The sequence below is a fragment of the Peromyscus leucopus genome, chromosome 18 (assembly GCF_004664715.2).
Source record: "Peromyscus leucopus breed LL Stock chromosome 18, UCI_PerLeu_2.1, whole genome shotgun sequence".
NCBI classification, from domain to species: domain Eukaryota; kingdom Metazoa; phylum Chordata; class Mammalia; order Rodentia; family Cricetidae; genus Peromyscus; species Peromyscus leucopus.
The window spans coordinates 19,069,700-19,088,220 of NC_051078.1; the positions used below are offsets into that span (position 1 = coordinate 19,069,700).

Sequence of the window (18,521 nt, forward strand, 5' to 3'; positions counted from 1 at the left end):
CTCATGCTTTGTATAATTTCTTGTTGCTGACAGTGTCAGAAATGAGTGCCTCCACACGTGCCCTCGAGGTACCCCAGAGGTGGGGTGTGCACGTGCCTGCGTGTGTGCCCTCGCTTGTGCATGCGTGTGAGGTCTGCTGTTCCTTCTGGCATCAGGGGCTTACACTGGAACACAGACCTCACAAGACTGCAGCTGTGCCCAGGAAGAGGTGAGGCAAGGACTTCTACAATACTATAATGATGTCTTCCTGCTGCTTGGAAGCCCCTTCTGGTCCTTCATTCCCTTAATTGCTGCAAATGTTTGAATATTTGGCGAGTTCTTCTGGTAGATTCTGCTCTTTGGGGGGGGTGTTTGGGGTGTCAAGAGCTTGAAGCTGCCTGTGATGTCACTTTACTAACATAAAATTTTAAATTTTAGATGCAATTGTCATGATACTAAAGATTTAGCAAATTTGAGCCAGGTGGTGGTGGCGGCGGCCGCGGCCCACACCTTTAATCCCAGCACTTGGGAGGCAGAGGCAGGTGGATCTCTGTGAGTTTGAGGCCAGCCTGGGCTACAGAGTAAGTTCTAGGACAGGCTCCAAAGCTACAGAGAGAAACCCTGTCTCCAAAAACCAAACGAAATCAAACAAACAAACAAACAAATAAAAAACAAAACAAAAAAGCAAAAAGGAAAGAAAAAAAGATATAGGAAATTTATAAGCCCATTAGACCTACCTACTTTTATGTTACATACCATTGGAGTGCGATGTTTCACTTTGGTCTGGATAACACCATCCTTTTCAAATTGTATCATATCATTAAGTGGGTCCCATGGTCGGGTACTAAATAGAAAAAAGATATTTAAATAGCTACAGAACTTAATTTTATTAAGTAATTATAAAGGCTGTTCTAATCTTAAGATTTGTCTATATGTAATCTTTCAATTCTTAGCTTATTTGGAAAACGAACTACTATGATAGAATGTAAAGTAAATAATTTCACATTAAGAAGCCAGGCATAATGGTGCCCGCCTTTAATCTCAGCACTGGGCAGAGGTGGGTGGAACTCTAAGTTCGAGGCCAGCCTGGTCTCTATAGCAAGTTCCAGGACAGCCAGAGCTACATAGTGAGACCCTGTCTCAAATAAATAAATAAGAGAATGAATAAAAATAAAATTTTCCCACTATGAGCTAAAGAGGTAGCTTAGTGGTTAAGAGCACCTACTGCTCTTGCAGAGAACCAGAGTTCGGGTCCCAACACCCACACAGTGGATCACAACCATCCATTTCTCCAGTTCCAGGGCCTGACATCCTCTTTCTGACTTTCATGGGTTCCTACACCCACATGGTATTCATAAACTCAAAAAAGCTGGCATACACACACACATAAATTTTAAAAGTCTGTAAAATAAAAGTTCACCCTAATTCCTATGTTGATAATAAATATACTCGAAATATAAAGGCAATACATTATGCTAATATATTTTTGAAATAAACGTTTACATTACTTACTCTGAAAACTTATAGTGCCATTCTCCTGTGAGTGGATCAAGTTCAAATAACTTACAAGCCCACTCTTCATTTTTTGTTTTCCGATCTCTGGCAGCTTGTCTTTGAGCTTCTTCCAAAACATACTTTTCTTGAGTAGCTTCTGTTTGGTCTTTGGCATTTATAGCTCTTGTTACTCGCTGCCAGAGTCTAATAGACATGTAAAAACAATATTTCAGACAATCAGATCTCTACAGACTTTAGTCTCTGTTGGGAGCAAACACTGCTCATGTGGAGGATGTCTACTTTGACCGTGCTTACGCTCATATGCTTAGAAATGAGTCAAGAAACAAAGCCCAATGCCTCGAGCCGGCAACCACCACTAAGTGAGGGCTAATTTCTTCTTGGCAAGAGAAATCAATTCCATGGGTTCTTAAACACAGTGAAAACTGCTGACTGAGGCTGACAGGACTCTAGCGAAGAAGTCCTCAAGGTATTCTACATTTTTAAATAGCTCTTTAGATGATTCTGACGCACACTACTCAGGAAGCTCAGGCCTCAGGATGATCCACCCGAGAGCTTGGGTGCATGAATTACCAGAGAACTTTGAAATTCAGTCTCTAGGAATAGGAACAGACTCTAAATGCTTCTAGATTTAAATACACCAATACTGTTAAGAACCACTGATGTACCAAAAAACAGCATGAGAAAAATTATTTCCCCTTTTAAAATTTAGCTTTTTCACCAGCTAAATGAGAGTACAATATCTGTATCTCATCCATCTGAGAGGGCAATATGTCAGAACTGAAACAGGCCTTGAAATTTGTTGTACATAGGTTAATTTTCTATGTCTTCCACTTAGAATCAGCTAAGTCTTATTACCTCATCCTTAAAATATGTAGAGCTGGACTGGGTAGAGGAGGCCTATGGTCCCAGTACTGGGAAGTAGAGGCGAGAGGGTCAGTAATAATAGTTTATGGTCAATTTCAGCTATACAGCAAATGCAAGGCCACTTTGCTCTGCATGAAACTCCATATTAAAAAATAAAAATCTTTAATTATATACACACATCAAAAATGGCTGCATATCCCTTTGGACAAGGAGCATCGTGTGGTTACACCTGAAATAGAACTTTAAAAATTGATGCATATATATTTTCCAAAGCTGACAACTGTATTTTAGGTAGAAAATACAGTCATGTAGACTTGATTCACAGAAGCAGGACCATAGAGTAAGGACCCCCGGTGCAGAGTAAGCAATGTTTATACAGGACTCTTTGACACAAAGAGATACAAACAGCAAGTTTACCCAAAAGTGTTAGGAGTTCTAGAAAGAGTTTCATGACTTAAAATGAAGCAATGGCATTAACCATGGCACTGACTACTAATTTAAGTCCTTGGAAACCAGTGCATCGAGTGGCACTATTCTTGTCTCAGAGGACAGAACAAGAGTAGCTGTTTTCTCTCTATGTCACCTTTCCACAGTGTATACCAGACCAGAAAGCAGATGCCAGGGAGAAACTGAGAACATGAATTGTTCTATAACTTTATGCAAACAGAAATCTAGAGCACTGGAGTAGAAGAGAGAAAAAGCAGGACATTTTAGTTTTGAGCTGCAGAGACACAAGATGATTTGTGAAGTCTTTGTGTCACCTACACCAACACAGAATGCCCTCAGTCTCACAAATGACAAGATCTCTTGCTGAATTAACTCAACAGCAGATAGAGAATAGTGTGACTACACTATTATGCAATTTGAAATACTCCTTAATGTTCATAAGGTTAGCTAACAACAACAACAAAAAGGTAGACTTACTTCTCTGATTCAAAATCATCCTGCTCTTCAAATTTGACCGTGTGCCTTATTAATCGCCACTGCTTAATGTCAGGTGTCGGATTCCAGAAAATCTCTGAGTTATCAGTCTTTTTGTCATTAATGAAAACTTCACTATCCTATATTGAAAGGAATTAAACACCAATAGTTATTTCTACAAAGTATACAAAGGACTACAAAGTATAGCAATACACTAATAAATTCTTTCTGCTGTTAAATTTCAAAAATATTTTAAAACAAATGTAACTAGTGCATTTCTCAAAGTCCCAAATTCTTTACATTTGTATGAAAACAGTAGTTTAAATATGTCATTCCAATCAACTAGAAAAACGGGCTGGCTGCATAGAGAGCTCATGAGGTTTTAGAAGTTTCAAACATGACAAATTTCAAACATGAGAGGCAAAGTCTCAAGCCTCCTGTCTGAACTGTCGCAGAAGAACATGGTGTGATGTTGTGGACAGTGCAGAAAATCAAATCACTGGAAAAGTTCAGAGACTTAGCATTAAAAATTGAGCTCAACCTTAGACATTTGATGTTTTTAGAACACCTGTTTTTCCAGGTATGGTGGCACATGCCTTTTATCCCAGCACCCAGGAGGCAGAGGCAGATAGATCTCTGTGAGTTCGAGGCCAGCCAGGGCTGCAACATAAGAGACCTTGTCTCAAAATAAAATAAAATGACTAAGATGGCTTTATCATTGTTCCAAATAATATTCAGATAGGAAGTCAACATCTTTCAGGGTCCAGGGAGAGGACTCTATGGGCAAAGTAATTGCCATCACGCTGATGACCTATTCCTGAGACCCACACAGTGAAAGGACACGAACACACACACACACACACACACACACACACACACACACCCCTCTCTCTCACACACACTCACAATCTCACACACACCACTCTCACACACACTCACACACACAACACACTCACACAAATTTAAAAAACATTTTGCGGAACTTATGTAGCCACTGGCTGAGTCTCTAAACCTGGCTTCCTTTTCTTCCTGCATTTGCTTACTATATGTAGAATAGCACATACTCAGTGTTTATAGTGAAAATGCACCTAAGAAATACACCGTACTCCGCTTCAGCCACGTAAGCTCCTGGTAAGAACGTACACAGATGTGAATCTGGGTGACAGAGATGAGGTCAGAGCCACTGCTGTTACACACCACTGCACCTCCCCCTTCCTCCAACAGAAACCCGACTCTCACTGACCAGCAGAGCTCTGCGCAGCCGGCCCGGGGCTCACTGCCAACTATGCAGACGCTCCGGCCGTTGGCTCCCTCCTTTTCAAATGGGCACATCTTAAGCACGTGTCGGCCAGACAGCATGGCTAGCGAAGGTGCGTGCCTGCTGCCAACTCTGACGGCCTGCGCCTGACTCCTGGAACCCTCATGGTAGGACGGGAGCACTGGCTCCAGTACGCTGTCCTGTCTTCCACACGTGTGCCATGGCACATGCACACACACAGAGTAAATAAACATATACGATGAAAAATGGGTATCTACGTACCGATTTCATCAAGTCCAACTAAGTAGTAAATGATAAATACGGGCTACCTTCCTAATAACGTACACAGCGAGTACTGTACGACTTCTACTCATTTAAATGTCTTACAAACATAAAACATTTATAAAACAAAGTGTCATTGGCAGCAGAGCAATACCAAAATACCCGCTTTTTAAAAAAACATATTTATTTATTTATTTATTTATTTATTTATTTATTTATTTATTTATTATGCATACAGTGTTCTGTCTGCATGTATGACTGCAGGCCAGAAGAGGGCACCTCATCTTGTTATGGATGGTTGTGAGCCACCATGTGGTTGCTGGGAACTGAACTCAGGACCTCTGGAAGAGCAGCCAGTGCTCTTAACCGCTGACCCATCTCTCCAGCCCCCAAAATATCCGCTTTTAAGATGAAGTTTATTTAGTGATACTTTTACAATATAATTGTCCATTTTCTCCATCAGATAAAATTATTTTTGCAATGCTAATATATAAAAGTACTTACCCAATGGCCTTCCAAAGTAGCTAGGACTTCTTTTCCCAGTTTAAGTTTCCCTGATATTTGGTTAACATAATCACTACTTCCTAGAAATGGCTTTAAAACAGAAAATATTGAGCATTTTAGTTTATATTTGCATATATTATAGATAACCAAACATCAAAGAAAAAATAATTATATAGTTACCATATTCTTGAAAGTAAAAACAGTGAAATCCTGACTCAAATTTAAATTAGAGACTTTTTTAAAAATTTAATTTGAATTGTGACTATGAAAAATATATCTAAAACAGACTATGAAATCTAAATAATTCAGAAAGATGACCCAGGTATAAAGACCTATGACCTTTGCAATCTCAGTGCTGTTCTTCAGGACTGAACCCCATCAATGTGGTGACACACCAAGAAAAAGAACTCAGAAAACAGAGGGGATTTAAAAATTTGAAAACAATCCTTCAAAAACTAAAATCACAAGGAATACACTTGGGTCCCTACACTGTCTTACTAATGTCTTTCCTTAGAGACACAGTTTTGATGCTTTGGTACTTAATGGCATGAGTAACTGCTTAAGACCCCTCTTATCAAGTAAAGGGCACACCAGCATCAGATAATACTCAAGAACGTCTTTTCACTAGAAAGAGATTCTGGTCACTGGCATATCAACAAGGAAGTAATTAGCAACACCTATTGTTATAGTGCCTATTTTTATCTGAACACAATGTACTAAATGATAACTGACACTGTGACAAGGCTTCCAGTTTCCCTTTTGTTGAAGCAGACAGAATTTTCCAAAGATGGCTCTCTTGACACCTACTCACTTCCTCTCCAGCCCCCAAGCTCTTCTCAAGGAGACCTCTGCCAGCCTCCCACCGAGAGTGCGTCACCACCCTCCTCCCGAGCTTGAGTGGGTGTGTAGCTCCTCAATGAAGACAGAGGATGTGTATGTAATTTGGCTTCTAGACCAGTGATGATGGGAGACAACTGAATCCTCAGCGTGCCGCTAAAGATGACCTCCAGCTGCCTTAGAGCTGCCGTGCTATCAAGAAGCCAAGTCACATGGAAAGGCCACATCACCAGGTCCTCACAGGAACAACAGTCCTGGCCTTCAGGCAACAGATGCATAAGTGGGCAAGTCTTTAGTGGATTCTGGTCTCAATTAAATCACTCATATTTTCCAAGATTTCCTGACGTCCAACACTTTTAAAGAGAAAAACCATCTCCAATATTCCCCATATAATTTTTTTGAAAATCTGATGAGGAGTAGCACATGGTTATTCTTAAGCATGTGAGCTAAAACAATTTTTTTTATACAGAAATAGTAACTAATATGAAACTGTCTTACTGTATGCAACCCGAGTCTCTCAATTCATATCTACCTTCTGGGGTTTTCTAAAGCACTGTTTTAATTCACAGAGATACTTCAATCATTTCTTAAGTCTTATTTGCTCTATAGCATCAAGTTTTATCATTAACATTTCAAATAAGGAATGGTGGCTCTCATGTTAATTTATATCTTCTAAGGCTGTCTCAGGCTGTCCCAAGACACTCAGAGAATGTCCCTGAACCCATTTCTCTTTGACCTGGCATAATCCATGTTTTTATAGTTAGTTCTTACTCTGCAACTAATCTGTATTTTTTCTTCAGTATTTGCAACGCAGCTTCCCCTTAATTAGGTGGCACCATCATTTACCAACCTTTAGCTTAAATTCAAGTACTGCACTGTATCCAGTCTTCTGACAGGTGATGTTGACAGTTCCCCCAAGCTCCAGTGTCATTGTGCCATAGAGAATACCTAAAGAAAAGAGAAACTTGACAAAAGCTGAGGACAGGGGGCCGGGGACAGAAATAAGCGGCGCTCTGCAATTTGATATACCAGGAGAAACCTACATCTGAGACCTCCTGCCTCATCAACGGAACACATGTAATATAGACAAAGTGTTACAGGACCTACAGAGCATATTCACATCATGCTTGTTGGCAAGTTTCCACTCTATTTAAAGCGCAGAGGCGGGCCAATGAGATGAGTCCGAAAAACACAGTCCTCCTTCGGCAGGATATTTTGTTCATGTGTTTTGTACCTTTGTGCTTTTTGGTTGATGCTTTCGCTGTTGGAAGCCGACCCAGGGCACACTGAAGTGCTGTGGTACAGTGTTCTGAAGTGTAAAGCTATGCTGGACCTTGCACAGGAACCCATGCTAACGCTTCATTCAGTTGAGGGACAGTGTTCACTGACAGTTCACTGGCAGTAAGTCAGTAACCCACCACGACTGTTCAGTGTCTTTCCATGTGAGCACACACAGTACAAGGTTATGTGCCCCTTAGTTGGTGGGAACACTGTAGTAAGAGACTGAAAATAATGTAGCCTCATTACCTTCCCTTGAAAGCACAGTTCAGTATGAGCCAATTCAGTGTCTGTCGTCACTTTATACAATGTAATTACTACAAATAACAAGGACCAACTCCAGGTAAGCAAAAACAAACAAACAAACAAACAAACAAAAAACAACCTCAAAAACAGGTTCTGTGTTCAAAACACATTCTAAGTTAAAGAAACTTGAACAGGTTAGTTCAAGTGCACGTTTCATTGAATTAGGCAACTGAGTTGGCCTTTAATAAACACACAATGTTAACTTCTGCAAGGAAACAGACTATGAAATGTTTCTCATAATTATTTGGCTATGGAACTCCTACTTTATAAAATAATTCATGGAACTTAGCAATATAGAAAATACATAGAAACTCTTATTTTAAAATTTTTCCTATTTTAACACAGTGGGAAATACACTACTGTGGAAAAAAATTCCTCACTGCTAGTTGGGCACTGATGTAATAATGATATGAAATTTAAAAATACTGCCGCGCACCGCCTGCATCCGTCTGGGGAGCAGGTCCTACGCCTCCCCAGGGCAGCACAGCAGAGCTGTCCCAATGGTAGTGAGCCGGCCTGAAGACAAAGAGTGGGAGAGCTGGCCCCACAGCCTGTCATGGGGTGGTGTGGGCGAGGGAGAGACCTTCCCCCACCCCTCACACCTACTGCAGGCAGAAAAAGCTGGTCCCTGGGTCACAAGAGTGGGCGAGCCGGTCCTGCCCCTCACCATCCACAGCACACGAGAGTGGGCATGGCACGTTGCCTGGGCAGCACACCAGAGCTGACCCTGTTGGCGGGGGTGGGGGTGGGGGTGGGGGGGTGGGAGGGTAGAGGAGAGCTGCCTCCGTCCTCTCCCTCATATGCCATGGGATGGCAAGGTATGACAGGCTGACCTCAGGGACATGAGAACATAAGAGCAGGCCTGTAGTGGGTAACTGTTCCAGCTTTGACCTGGAAGTTCCAAGCCCCATTGAGGCTTCAGTAGCTGTCATGCCTACAAGGTGGGGCCAAGAGAGGGCCCTGAAGACCCGAGATCTAGATGGGCCAGTTGTCTTGGTTCCTGGACCCTGGACACTGGAGATAGACTGAGCAGAGTTCTCCAGAGAACACCACCAGACTGTGCTACACCTTTCCCAGACCCTGTTACCTATCCCTTCATTTGTAAGTTACCCCACAAAATAAACCTCCCTTTTAACTATGTGGAGTTGCCTTAATACTACAACCAATACTGGCCTGCCCCCTCACCAAGTGAAGCAATCGAGAGAGCAGGCCCTGCACCTAGCCTGGGCAAAATAGAACTGGCCCTGGTGGTGTGAATGGGGGTGAGCTGGACCTGAGGGTGTGAGAGCAGAAGAACTGGCCCTACTCCTTGCTGGCTGCTAAACTGGGTGAGCTAGCCAGGGCAGTGCTGGAGAGCTTGCCTGGGTGGTGATGATGAGGGCAAGCTGGCAAGCTGACCAGCCCAGCTACCACCCTGGCCCAGAGCCAGGATTACAAGGTAGCCCACCCCAAGCCCCACCTCATCTATGAGCTGCTGCAGCATGTGAAGGTGCTGGTCCTGCAGATCCAAAGCTGCAGGATCTCCATGGCACAGGCAACAACAGGACACTCAAGAGGATTCCCAGTGAGGGCCCAGGATCAAGGGTGCAGCAGATCCAGAGGCCTCAAAGCAGACCACTGCCTCACAGCAACAACACAAGATGGATGGACTAAGGGTGAACTGTGCGACTCACTGAGCACACTGCAGCTCCCCAAATGAGATTCTTTATTTGGGGTTGTTGTTGTTGTTTTGTTTTTACTTTTAAATTTTGTTTGGGGGTGTTGCAAACGCAGAAGATGGACGCAAGGGGATGGGGAGATGAGTGGGGTCAGGATGTATGACGTGAAATCCACAAAGAATCAATAAAAAGATTAAAAACTGATTCTTATTTAAAATTGTAGGTATTGCACGTCATTCCTATTTTAAGAACTAGATACAAAGCTCAGAGCACTATCTAGTTTTTTGCCAAATATAAGCTAGGTGTTCCGGTACATATCAGTGATCTCAACACTAGGGAGACTGAGGCAGGAGGATCCTGAGTTCAAGGGCAGCTTGAGCTATACTGCAAGGTTATAAATTAACAACACCAAAACCCAAATGGAGAGACTGTCAAATGAGAGTGAAGAAAAACAGTGAAAGGACTTGATGCACTGAAAAATAGCAGATGGAGCTGGAGAGATGGCTCAGCGGTTAAGAGTAATGACTGCTCTTCTGAGGGACCCGGGTTCAATTCCCAGCACCCACATGGCAGCTCACACTTGTCTGTAACTCCACAATTCCAGGGCTTCTGACACTCACACAGGCATACACACAGTCAAAACACCAATGCACATAAAATAAAAATAAATTATTAAAAAAGAGAAAAATAGCAGATTAAAACATTATAGAGGGTGTAAATGCAAGAGTACGTAAAGTATCTTTTAAGGATTCTAAAATAAGTAGTTTGATTTAATTTCAAAACTTTCACACAAGATAAAAGCAAGGAAATTCCATTATTATAACTAAATTTCTTACAAGGTATGTATCACAAAAATAGGTGTGACTATTATGTGTGAAGTAATTCACCATAGAACTAGTCAGCAAACAGCAATACTCTGAAGTAACTATGGGCCAAGGTTTTCAAACAAATATGTCTGACTATCTCAAACAAAACAAATTCTATTCACATACATTTATTTACAAAAACCAAACCAAACCAAACCAAAACCAAGAACCCAGGAAGAGCTGCTGTGAGGGGAGACTCACCTTTACAATGAGCGTACGGCATTGTCATCACATAATCTTCACCTCGGTTCAGGAAGGTTAGCCGGGCTTCTCCCTCTAGTATCGCGGAAAGTGAGTTTCCTTAAAAAAAAAAAAAAAAAAAAAAAATTAAATTTCACAAAACTAATATGACCAGTTCAAAACAAAGTATATTTGGGACATTTACATTTCTCCAGGAGAAATATTTAAAACACTTCAATCGTGATTCATGTGTAACAACACGTATTCATCACCTTATAACTAAAACATTACTTCATTTATATTCCCAATCTTATGAGTCTTTTCAAAAGGCATACATAGGTATTTGTTTAGGAAAGTCAAATGAAAAAAATCCCAACATGTCCAACAGCCAACAAAATACTGCTTTGTTGGAGCCCACTAGGTTTCCTAGTGGCTGCACCCAGCAGGACTGCATGAGAGATTGATTGGTCCACGGGCCTGGGTACCAGGTGACTGTAACTAGCAAGGGGGAGGTCTTTTGCTCCACCCCTTGGCATTGTTATAAATAGATGTTTGGAATAAAGTTCTGGGCTGGTAGATAAGCATCCAGGCCCTCCAAAGTCTATCCTGTGTTTTCTATCTGTTTCTCTTCCTCTATTTCTAACTAAAGTCTCTTATCCCTCATTCCTCAAGAGTCCCTGGGGTAAATAAATGTGGGGGCTGGTCCCCCACACTGCTTCATTATACAATCTAGTTTGACTCTTCTGAATCAAAATATTAATTCTAGGTCACATATAGGTAAGTCTCAAGTTTTAAATATTTATAATTGATTCAATAATCCTATTAATGATTTAAAAATCTGCATAATCCAGGTGATAAAATGCCAGTGACTTCTTTTAGCTTGTCTCTATGTCTTTTTTCCCTTAACATCTGCATCTTTAATGGAGTATGACTAACATACAACAAACAGCCTATTCCCAGCATTAAGTGTGATAGTTATGTGGTACCACATAGAGGATTCCTAATTACACCACAGAACTGGCTTGGTAGCACATACCTGCATCAACATTTGGGAAGTGGGCACAGCAGGGCTGGGGCTTCTGCATCAGCCTGAACTGCACAGAAAGACCATCTCAAATGACCGAGGGGTGGGAATGTAGTTCAGTAACTCTGCGTCAGCCTGAACTGCACAGAAAGACCATCTCAAATGACCGAGGGGTGGGAATGCAGTTCAATAACGCAGCACCTGTCTGCCATGCACAAGGCCGGGGTTTGATCCCTGTTCACTTGTCTGTCTATCTCCCTGCTTGCCTACCTGCCTAAACCATCATCCTAAAAGGCCCACATTACCCCTAGGGAAACACTGACATTTCCTATCATTGTATTTTAAAATATGTCATTTATATTTGGCTTATTTTCACCTTGCACATGTTTTTCAGATTTGTCTATACTACTGCATCAAGCATAGTTTTTTGAAATTGATAATCAGTATTCTATAGCTATAAGAGGTCTACAGGAATTGATGTTAGGTTTGGTTTATCGGTGAACCATTATGAGTTAGTATGAGCCATTAGAAATAATGTCATGATATTTGTATAAAATTCTGCAAACATTTATGCACAACCATGACTTTCCCCCCGCCTCTACATCAACATGTATAGATTCCAGCATGAGAGATACCACGAGATATATGCTAACAGGCTACTTCATAAATTATACGTCATCTCCTCAGATGTCTTTACTCGAAGAAAAAGTAAGAATTTTCTTTTTGTGAACTCTGGATTCATTCACATTATAAAGAGCTAGCTAGCCCCAATGCACATAAGTCATATTCACACATAAGAAAAAAGAAAGCAAAGTGCAGAAGCTGCACCTGAACATAAACCACGCACCTGGTGCTCAGTAAAAAATGTCTACAGTCTATAGGGATGGAACGACACCCACTAAAGTCACCTACGCTGTGGCTGGGGTGGGGGAGGGACTGAAGCCAGAGGGAGGGGTATTATCAATACAAAACATGTGGAGCTTCTGAAGAAAAAACAGCCAACCCAAATCAAAAGAAAAGTAAGTAGGGGGAGCATCTTTAAAAACCTAAAGGCGGAGCTGGAGAGATAGCTCAGTGGCTAGAGCACTGGCTACTCTTCCAGAGGACCCGGGTTCAATTCCCAGCACCCACATGGCAGCTCACAACTGTCTGTAAAACACCAAGATCGGACACCCTCACACAGATATGCAGGCAAACACCAATACACATAAAATAAAAATAAATAACTTTTTTAAAAAACAACATTAAGTTAGGGCTGGAGAGATGGCTCAGAGATTGAGAGCACTGACTGCTCTTCTGGAGGACCCAGGATCGATTCCTAACACCTACATGGCAGCTCACAACTGTCTGATACCCTCTAAGATCTGACACCCTCGCACGGACACACACAAGGGCAGAGCACCAGTGCACACAGAATAAAAATACAAGAATAAAAATCAAGAAACAAACAGACAAACAAACAAACGTAAAGGCATGTGCCATGCTCCTAATGGAAAGCGGTTACACTTTACATTTCCTGTCACAGACTAGTTTCTGACTCTGGCCTCTCATGGAATTAAAATTTAGACTTCTGTGTACACATTTTATCTTTTCTATTTTACCTTTATATTTATTTTCTCTCAGCTTTAAAATTCTTTAGTTGAATTTAATTCTCTGAGTTTTTAAATATCTTTAAAATTAGAAAGCCAAATAACAGCATTTAAAGATAAATTCTACCACTATACAGTTTTGACTGTTTCCTTTCAATTGTCAAAGGCATTGTATTAAGGTTTCCCACTAACAGCACATTTTTCTACATTCCTTTCCTGTACTCACAAACATTTTCAATAGTATGTTATTTGGCCTGAAGTTAAAGACCATTATTGAATGACCCAGGGCCCAACTGGATTCTTTCGATACTCAGACTCAAAGAGAAAGATCAGTCCCCTCAGGTAGACTGCGACAACACTCAACAACTGATGAGGGTGAAGAGAAAAGAGACCAGCATGCAAGAGAGAGACGGAGGCCCTGCTGCGTCGTTCGCAAGTGATGCTTTCCATGGATGCGGTGAGGTCAGATAAAATGTGCAAGGATTAAACAGCAATCAGGAGTACAGACGATGCCTAAATGACATGAATTCCTTGCCAAAATGACAAAAACTTACCAGAAAACACTTTGGAAAAGCACAGTTTAGAACAAGGGAAAACTCACCATAAAACTTGGACTTAGCCAGGATGCTACCACTGAGGCAAAATCCATCTTTCCGGTTACTAACATAAAAGGCTGATATTGGTGGGTGATGGGACACCTATTGAACACAGGAAAGATTGTGACATTGAACAAAAAGAGCCTACTATTATGCTAGCATCAAAAGTTCAAATCTAAGAATGAGTAAGAAGGAACAGCTGGTAAGCAACCAATGAATGTTAATGACTGCAGTCCAAATTTCTGTCTCCAAGGAAATCCACCTCCTGGCATTCACACTCCAAGGCAGGGTGTGAATCAACCAGTTTGTGTGGGAATGATAATACAGCATTTCTAACTTGAGATTATAATATGCCTTCCATGGGGGAGGCTTTCAGGATACCCTCTCCCTCTCCCCACCCCAACCTCTCTCTCGCATGCATGCACACCACATAAGCGCCCAAAGTTCCGAGTAACAAGTTTTTGTGCTGTAAAAACTGTTCAGAGGGGCCACATGCTGAGAATCTAAATTCCCTTCACAACTGCCATGTGGGTGATCATGGAGAGCAATCGTCCATACCAGCCAAAAGTAAGGATAAGTATAAACTGGCTGACATCTTGACTGCAGCCACACAACACAATGATCATCAGTGTGTTATGGAGTAGCATTCAGTACTAGAATATCAATGCTTAGCAAACCTTCCCTAAGAAGAAGCTAAACAACAGTGATGTGCCAAGTTAGCATTTCTCATACCTGTTCAGCAATATAGAACGTTTTGCTGTTTGTTCTGGGATGAATCCATAAACAACGGAAAGTCTCACCAAGTATAGGATTATATGGTTTCTTCAGTCCCTGGTTAAACAAATAAACAAACAAACAACAACAAAAAAACAAGTTAAAAATTACAAATACAGCTGGATGGTAGAGGCGCCCACCTTTAATCCCAGCACTCGGTAGGTAGAGGCAGGAAGATCATTCTGATCTACAGAGCGAGATCCAGGACAGGCTCCAAAAAGCTACACAGAGAAACCCTGTCTCGAAAAACCAAAAAAAGAAAAAAAAGAAAAAGAAAAGAAAATTACAAATACAGGTGTAAAGTTAAATTTTTTTTGTCTGGAAGACCACCTTATAATGGTTCACAGTAAATGAAATTTACCTGAAATAAAAATATAACTTGGCCAGGCAGTGGTGGCGCACGCCTTTAATCCCAGAACTCAGGAGGCAGAGGCAGGCGGATCTCTGTGAGTTCCAGGCCAGTCTGGGCTACAAAGTGAGTTCCAGGAAAAGGCACCAAAGCTACACAGAGAAACCCTGTCTCAGGAAAAAAAAAAATTATATATAACTCGTGTGTGTGTGTGTGTGTGTGTGTGTGTGTGTGTGTGTGTGTGTAAAACTTTACTCAAGATATAATCTAGATAGAAATTTTGCAATTTCTGCCAACAAACAATCTAACGATTACACAATAAGAAAGCATCTCTTAGAGACGCAGGACATTCCTGTAAGATGTTACCTCAAGAGATCAATGGTTGTTTTTTTTAGCCCTGACAACTGACTGGTTCAACGTCTCTATCCACATTCACCTGCTGAGCCTCGTCTATATTTTGGTCACTGCAAATGGTACGTCAATGAACATGGGGTGCAAGTGTCCTTTGAATATAAAGATGCCATCTCTTCTTTGGCATTTACCCAGCATTGGAAATGTCAGGTAACACAGGATTTGTATGTCAGCAACTTCAGCTCTTTTGAGATAGGCCTAAAATTTAAGTGGTTTGTCCATGTTCACACACACAGTTCACAATACTCTTACAAATGAAAACTAATATTCTAATTTCTGTTTTAAGGTTCCTTCCACGAAGTGCTCTTGTGTAACAGTGCTCACTTCCTGCTTGACCAGCACACTGCAACAGCACCGACTCTCCTAACTGGAGGAGGGTGACACCCCCTTTCTTAACACCACACTTCTCCGTGGACTCAGTGGCGGCCCATCACTAGGGCAGTGGTGGGTTTTGACTGGTGGTAGCTGCCCTCCCTCCACTGGCTGCTTCCTCTTTCCAGACTCAAGCATTTTATTCTAGTCTCGTATCTTTTCCCGCCACTGCCCCTTCAAACCCGTTTGTCACTCCTGCTTTCTGACTGTACGCCTTGGGATGGAGCAGATGACCTAGAACACAGAAGACTGCTTTGACGACAGCCCCCACATAAATGCTGTTTATCGTAGGTGCTACTTAGGTAACACTTACCGGTCTAGTCTAATGATTAAGGAAACAAATGATCACGAACACGAACTGCTCAGACACTCTGGAGAGTTCCGGGGGGTTTTCTGAGTGCCCGGGCAGTGAGTGCCACAGCAGGTGCAGGCACGTGTCTCCAAGTCCGACTGATGACTTGCTGGGTTCCAGACTTACATAATCTAAGACAGAACTGCCCTCCTCCATGTGTGCACCATGCACGGCACCCAAATACCCCCACAAACATACAAACGTAAGTAAAAAGGAGGAAAAAGAAGCAAAAGATAAACTTTACCTTTGGCTTTTTATAGAATCCTGACAAATACCATTTCACGACTTTCTTCAAACGGAAATACGGATTTTCTTCAAGAGCAGCCCTAAAAAAATGGTAAATATAATCATTTAATGCAATCACAAATTCTCTCTCACACTTACTGTGACTTATAGTTGGAAACCTAATTCGTATTTAAATAAACATTAAAACAGTCACATAAATTTACTTCTGGAATACTTTTCCTTGTTGCCGGAGAGATGGCTCACAGGTTAAAGCTGCTTACTCTTTTGCTAGGGGACCAGAGGTTTTCTAGCACCCATGTCCAATGGTGCACAACAAACTGCAACTCCAACTCCAATCCCTCCTCTGGCCTCTGTGAGTTACTGCATTCAGGTGCATATACCCAGGCCCCCAACAAAGAGACACACAATTTTTTAAAAACTAATAAACCTTTAAAGAATCATTTTTCTCTTTTAATCTGGTTGCCTTATCCCAATTTTCTGATTCTTTCATGTACTACCTGGACACTGCTGAAAATGTTTTTGGAAGTTCCAAACCAAAGCGTCTGAAATGGGGTTCTGTAGAACCCAGGATTAACAAGGAGCTCTGTGAATAACTTCAATTAAAAAGGAAACACTCTCTGCTTTTCGAGTTGGCTGGAGATGTAATCTCTCAGCTTCCTGCTCAGGCTACCTGCTGCCATACCTCCCCAAGATTATGGATTCCCATAAGAACTGTAAGCTAAAACACAAACAACCCTATTTCTTCTACAAAATTAAACATAGACTTTTGAGATTCGTGCACTGCGTGGTACCTTGAAGCCCAGTCAGCAGCCTGATTAGAGGTCCCCAGTCTCACTTGCGAGAGAAGGAGCATCAGTCACTGTTCACCTGGTTGCACCTAACCTGAACAGTGGTGGTAGAAATGAACAGTACACAGAAGAGAAAACAGAAGGCTGACGGAGCCTTTCCGATCAAGGGGTGTGTGGGTTTGCGTGCCTGCTGCAAGGCTCAGGATTCATATTACAAGTGTGGAAGAAGAGTTACGATCACTTCAGTCCACAGTGTTTTCCCAGTCACCGCCCTTCGCCCTTCCTGAATGTGTCACAATCTCCATCAACAGGGTTTTGCCAGCCCTCCAGTGTATATTGTAGTACCAGCCGAACAGACTACCAGTGTAACAGCTGGTCTCTACTGAAGAAACCTGGAGGAGCCATGACTCAGCTTCCCTCTCTCCCTGACCATGTGACTACTACTGCAACCGCTACAAAGCAGTGACTGTGAACCTTCAAAGTGACTTTATTGGCAAGTTGTTTTCATGTTTGTGATGCAGCTATGTATTAGACCCTTATTTACAAAAAGGCATTCTCTTTCACAAGCCCATCAGACCGGAATCTTGATTTTTGAAGATAAGGTGCAAGGTGACAGAGGCTAGTCCTAGGTTTACTGCTAACCAGAAAGGTTGAGTTTTTCTTTAATAACAAACTGAAGTCTCCTTTAAAACCTTTTATGACTGACGTGCATACTGCATCAACTGATGTTTGATTTCTTCACAGTGTACCTCCTTCACTCTTGCACAAACAGTTCTGTGGTGGTTTAAAGGAGAACTGTCCCCCCAGACTCAGGCTTCATTGAACACTTGGTCCCTTCTTGTGGGGACTGCTCGGGAAAGCTTAGGAGGTGTGGCTTTGCTGTAGGAAGTATGTCCCTGGACACTGCTATGGATATCGCTCTGTATAAATAAAACACTGATTGGCCAGTAGCCAGGCAGGAAGTATAGGCAGGACAAGGACAGAGAAGAATTCTGGGAAGTGGAAGGCTGAGGCAGAGAGACAGTGCCAGTCGCCACCATGACAAGCAGCACATGAAGATGCCAGTAAGCCATGAGCCACGTGGCAAGGTATAGTTTTATAGAAATAGGTTAATTTAAGATATAAGAACAGTTCGCAAGAAGCCTGAGCCATTAGGCCAAACAGTTTAAATAATATAAACGTCTGTGTGTTTATTTTGTAAGTGGGCTGTTGGACTGCTGGGGGCTTGGTGGGACCCGGAGAGAACTCTCCAGCTACAGGACACAGACTCTGAAGAGCATATGGCCTTGTCCTATTTCTAACCTGCTCTCTGTTTGTGCCTGTACCTGAGATGTGCTGTTTCCTACTCCTTCCACAATGCCTGCTCCCTGCTGGCATGCCAGCCCCACTCCCATGTCACGAGAGACTATTATAAACCCTTCTCTCAGTAACCTGCCTTGGTATTTTGTCATAGCAGCAGAAAATTAACTAATACAGGCTTGGTTTTTTTGTTTTGGTTTTTTTTTTTTTTTTGGTTCGAGACAGGATTTCTCTGTATAGTTTTGGTGCCTTTCCTGGATCTCACTCTGTAGC

The 18,521-nt window shown here is 42.0% G+C and overlaps 1 protein-coding gene across 13 annotated transcripts in view; it reads right to left on the reverse strand.

The window, feature by feature from the left end:
- The window catches only part of Osbpl8 (oxysterol binding protein like 8), a 142,742-nt gene that overhangs the window by 10,441 nt on the left and 113,780 nt on the right, over positions 1-18,521 (reverse strand). For 10 of the 13 annotated variants that reach the window (XM_037196774.1, XM_028873051.2, XM_028873050.2 and 7 more), the window contains 9 exons: positions 16,160-16,241; positions 14,390-14,488; positions 13,663-13,759; positions 10,470-10,568; positions 7,011-7,108; positions 5,324-5,413; positions 3,283-3,419; positions 1,492-1,677; positions 721-823 (listed from right to left, as the gene is read on the reverse strand). In XM_037196774.1, coding sequence (XP_037052669.1) covers positions 721-823; positions 1,492-1,677; positions 3,283-3,419; positions 5,324-5,413; positions 7,011-7,108; positions 10,470-10,568; positions 13,663-13,759; positions 14,390-14,488; positions 16,160-16,241 — 991 coding nt within the window. The remainder of the gene's footprint in view (positions 1-720; positions 824-1,491; positions 1,678-3,282; positions 3,420-5,323; positions 5,414-7,010; positions 7,109-10,469; positions 10,569-13,662; positions 13,760-14,389; positions 14,489-16,159; positions 16,242-18,521) is intronic. The other 3 variants (XM_028873049.2, XM_028873048.2, XM_028873053.2) reach the window with 1 other exon arrangement.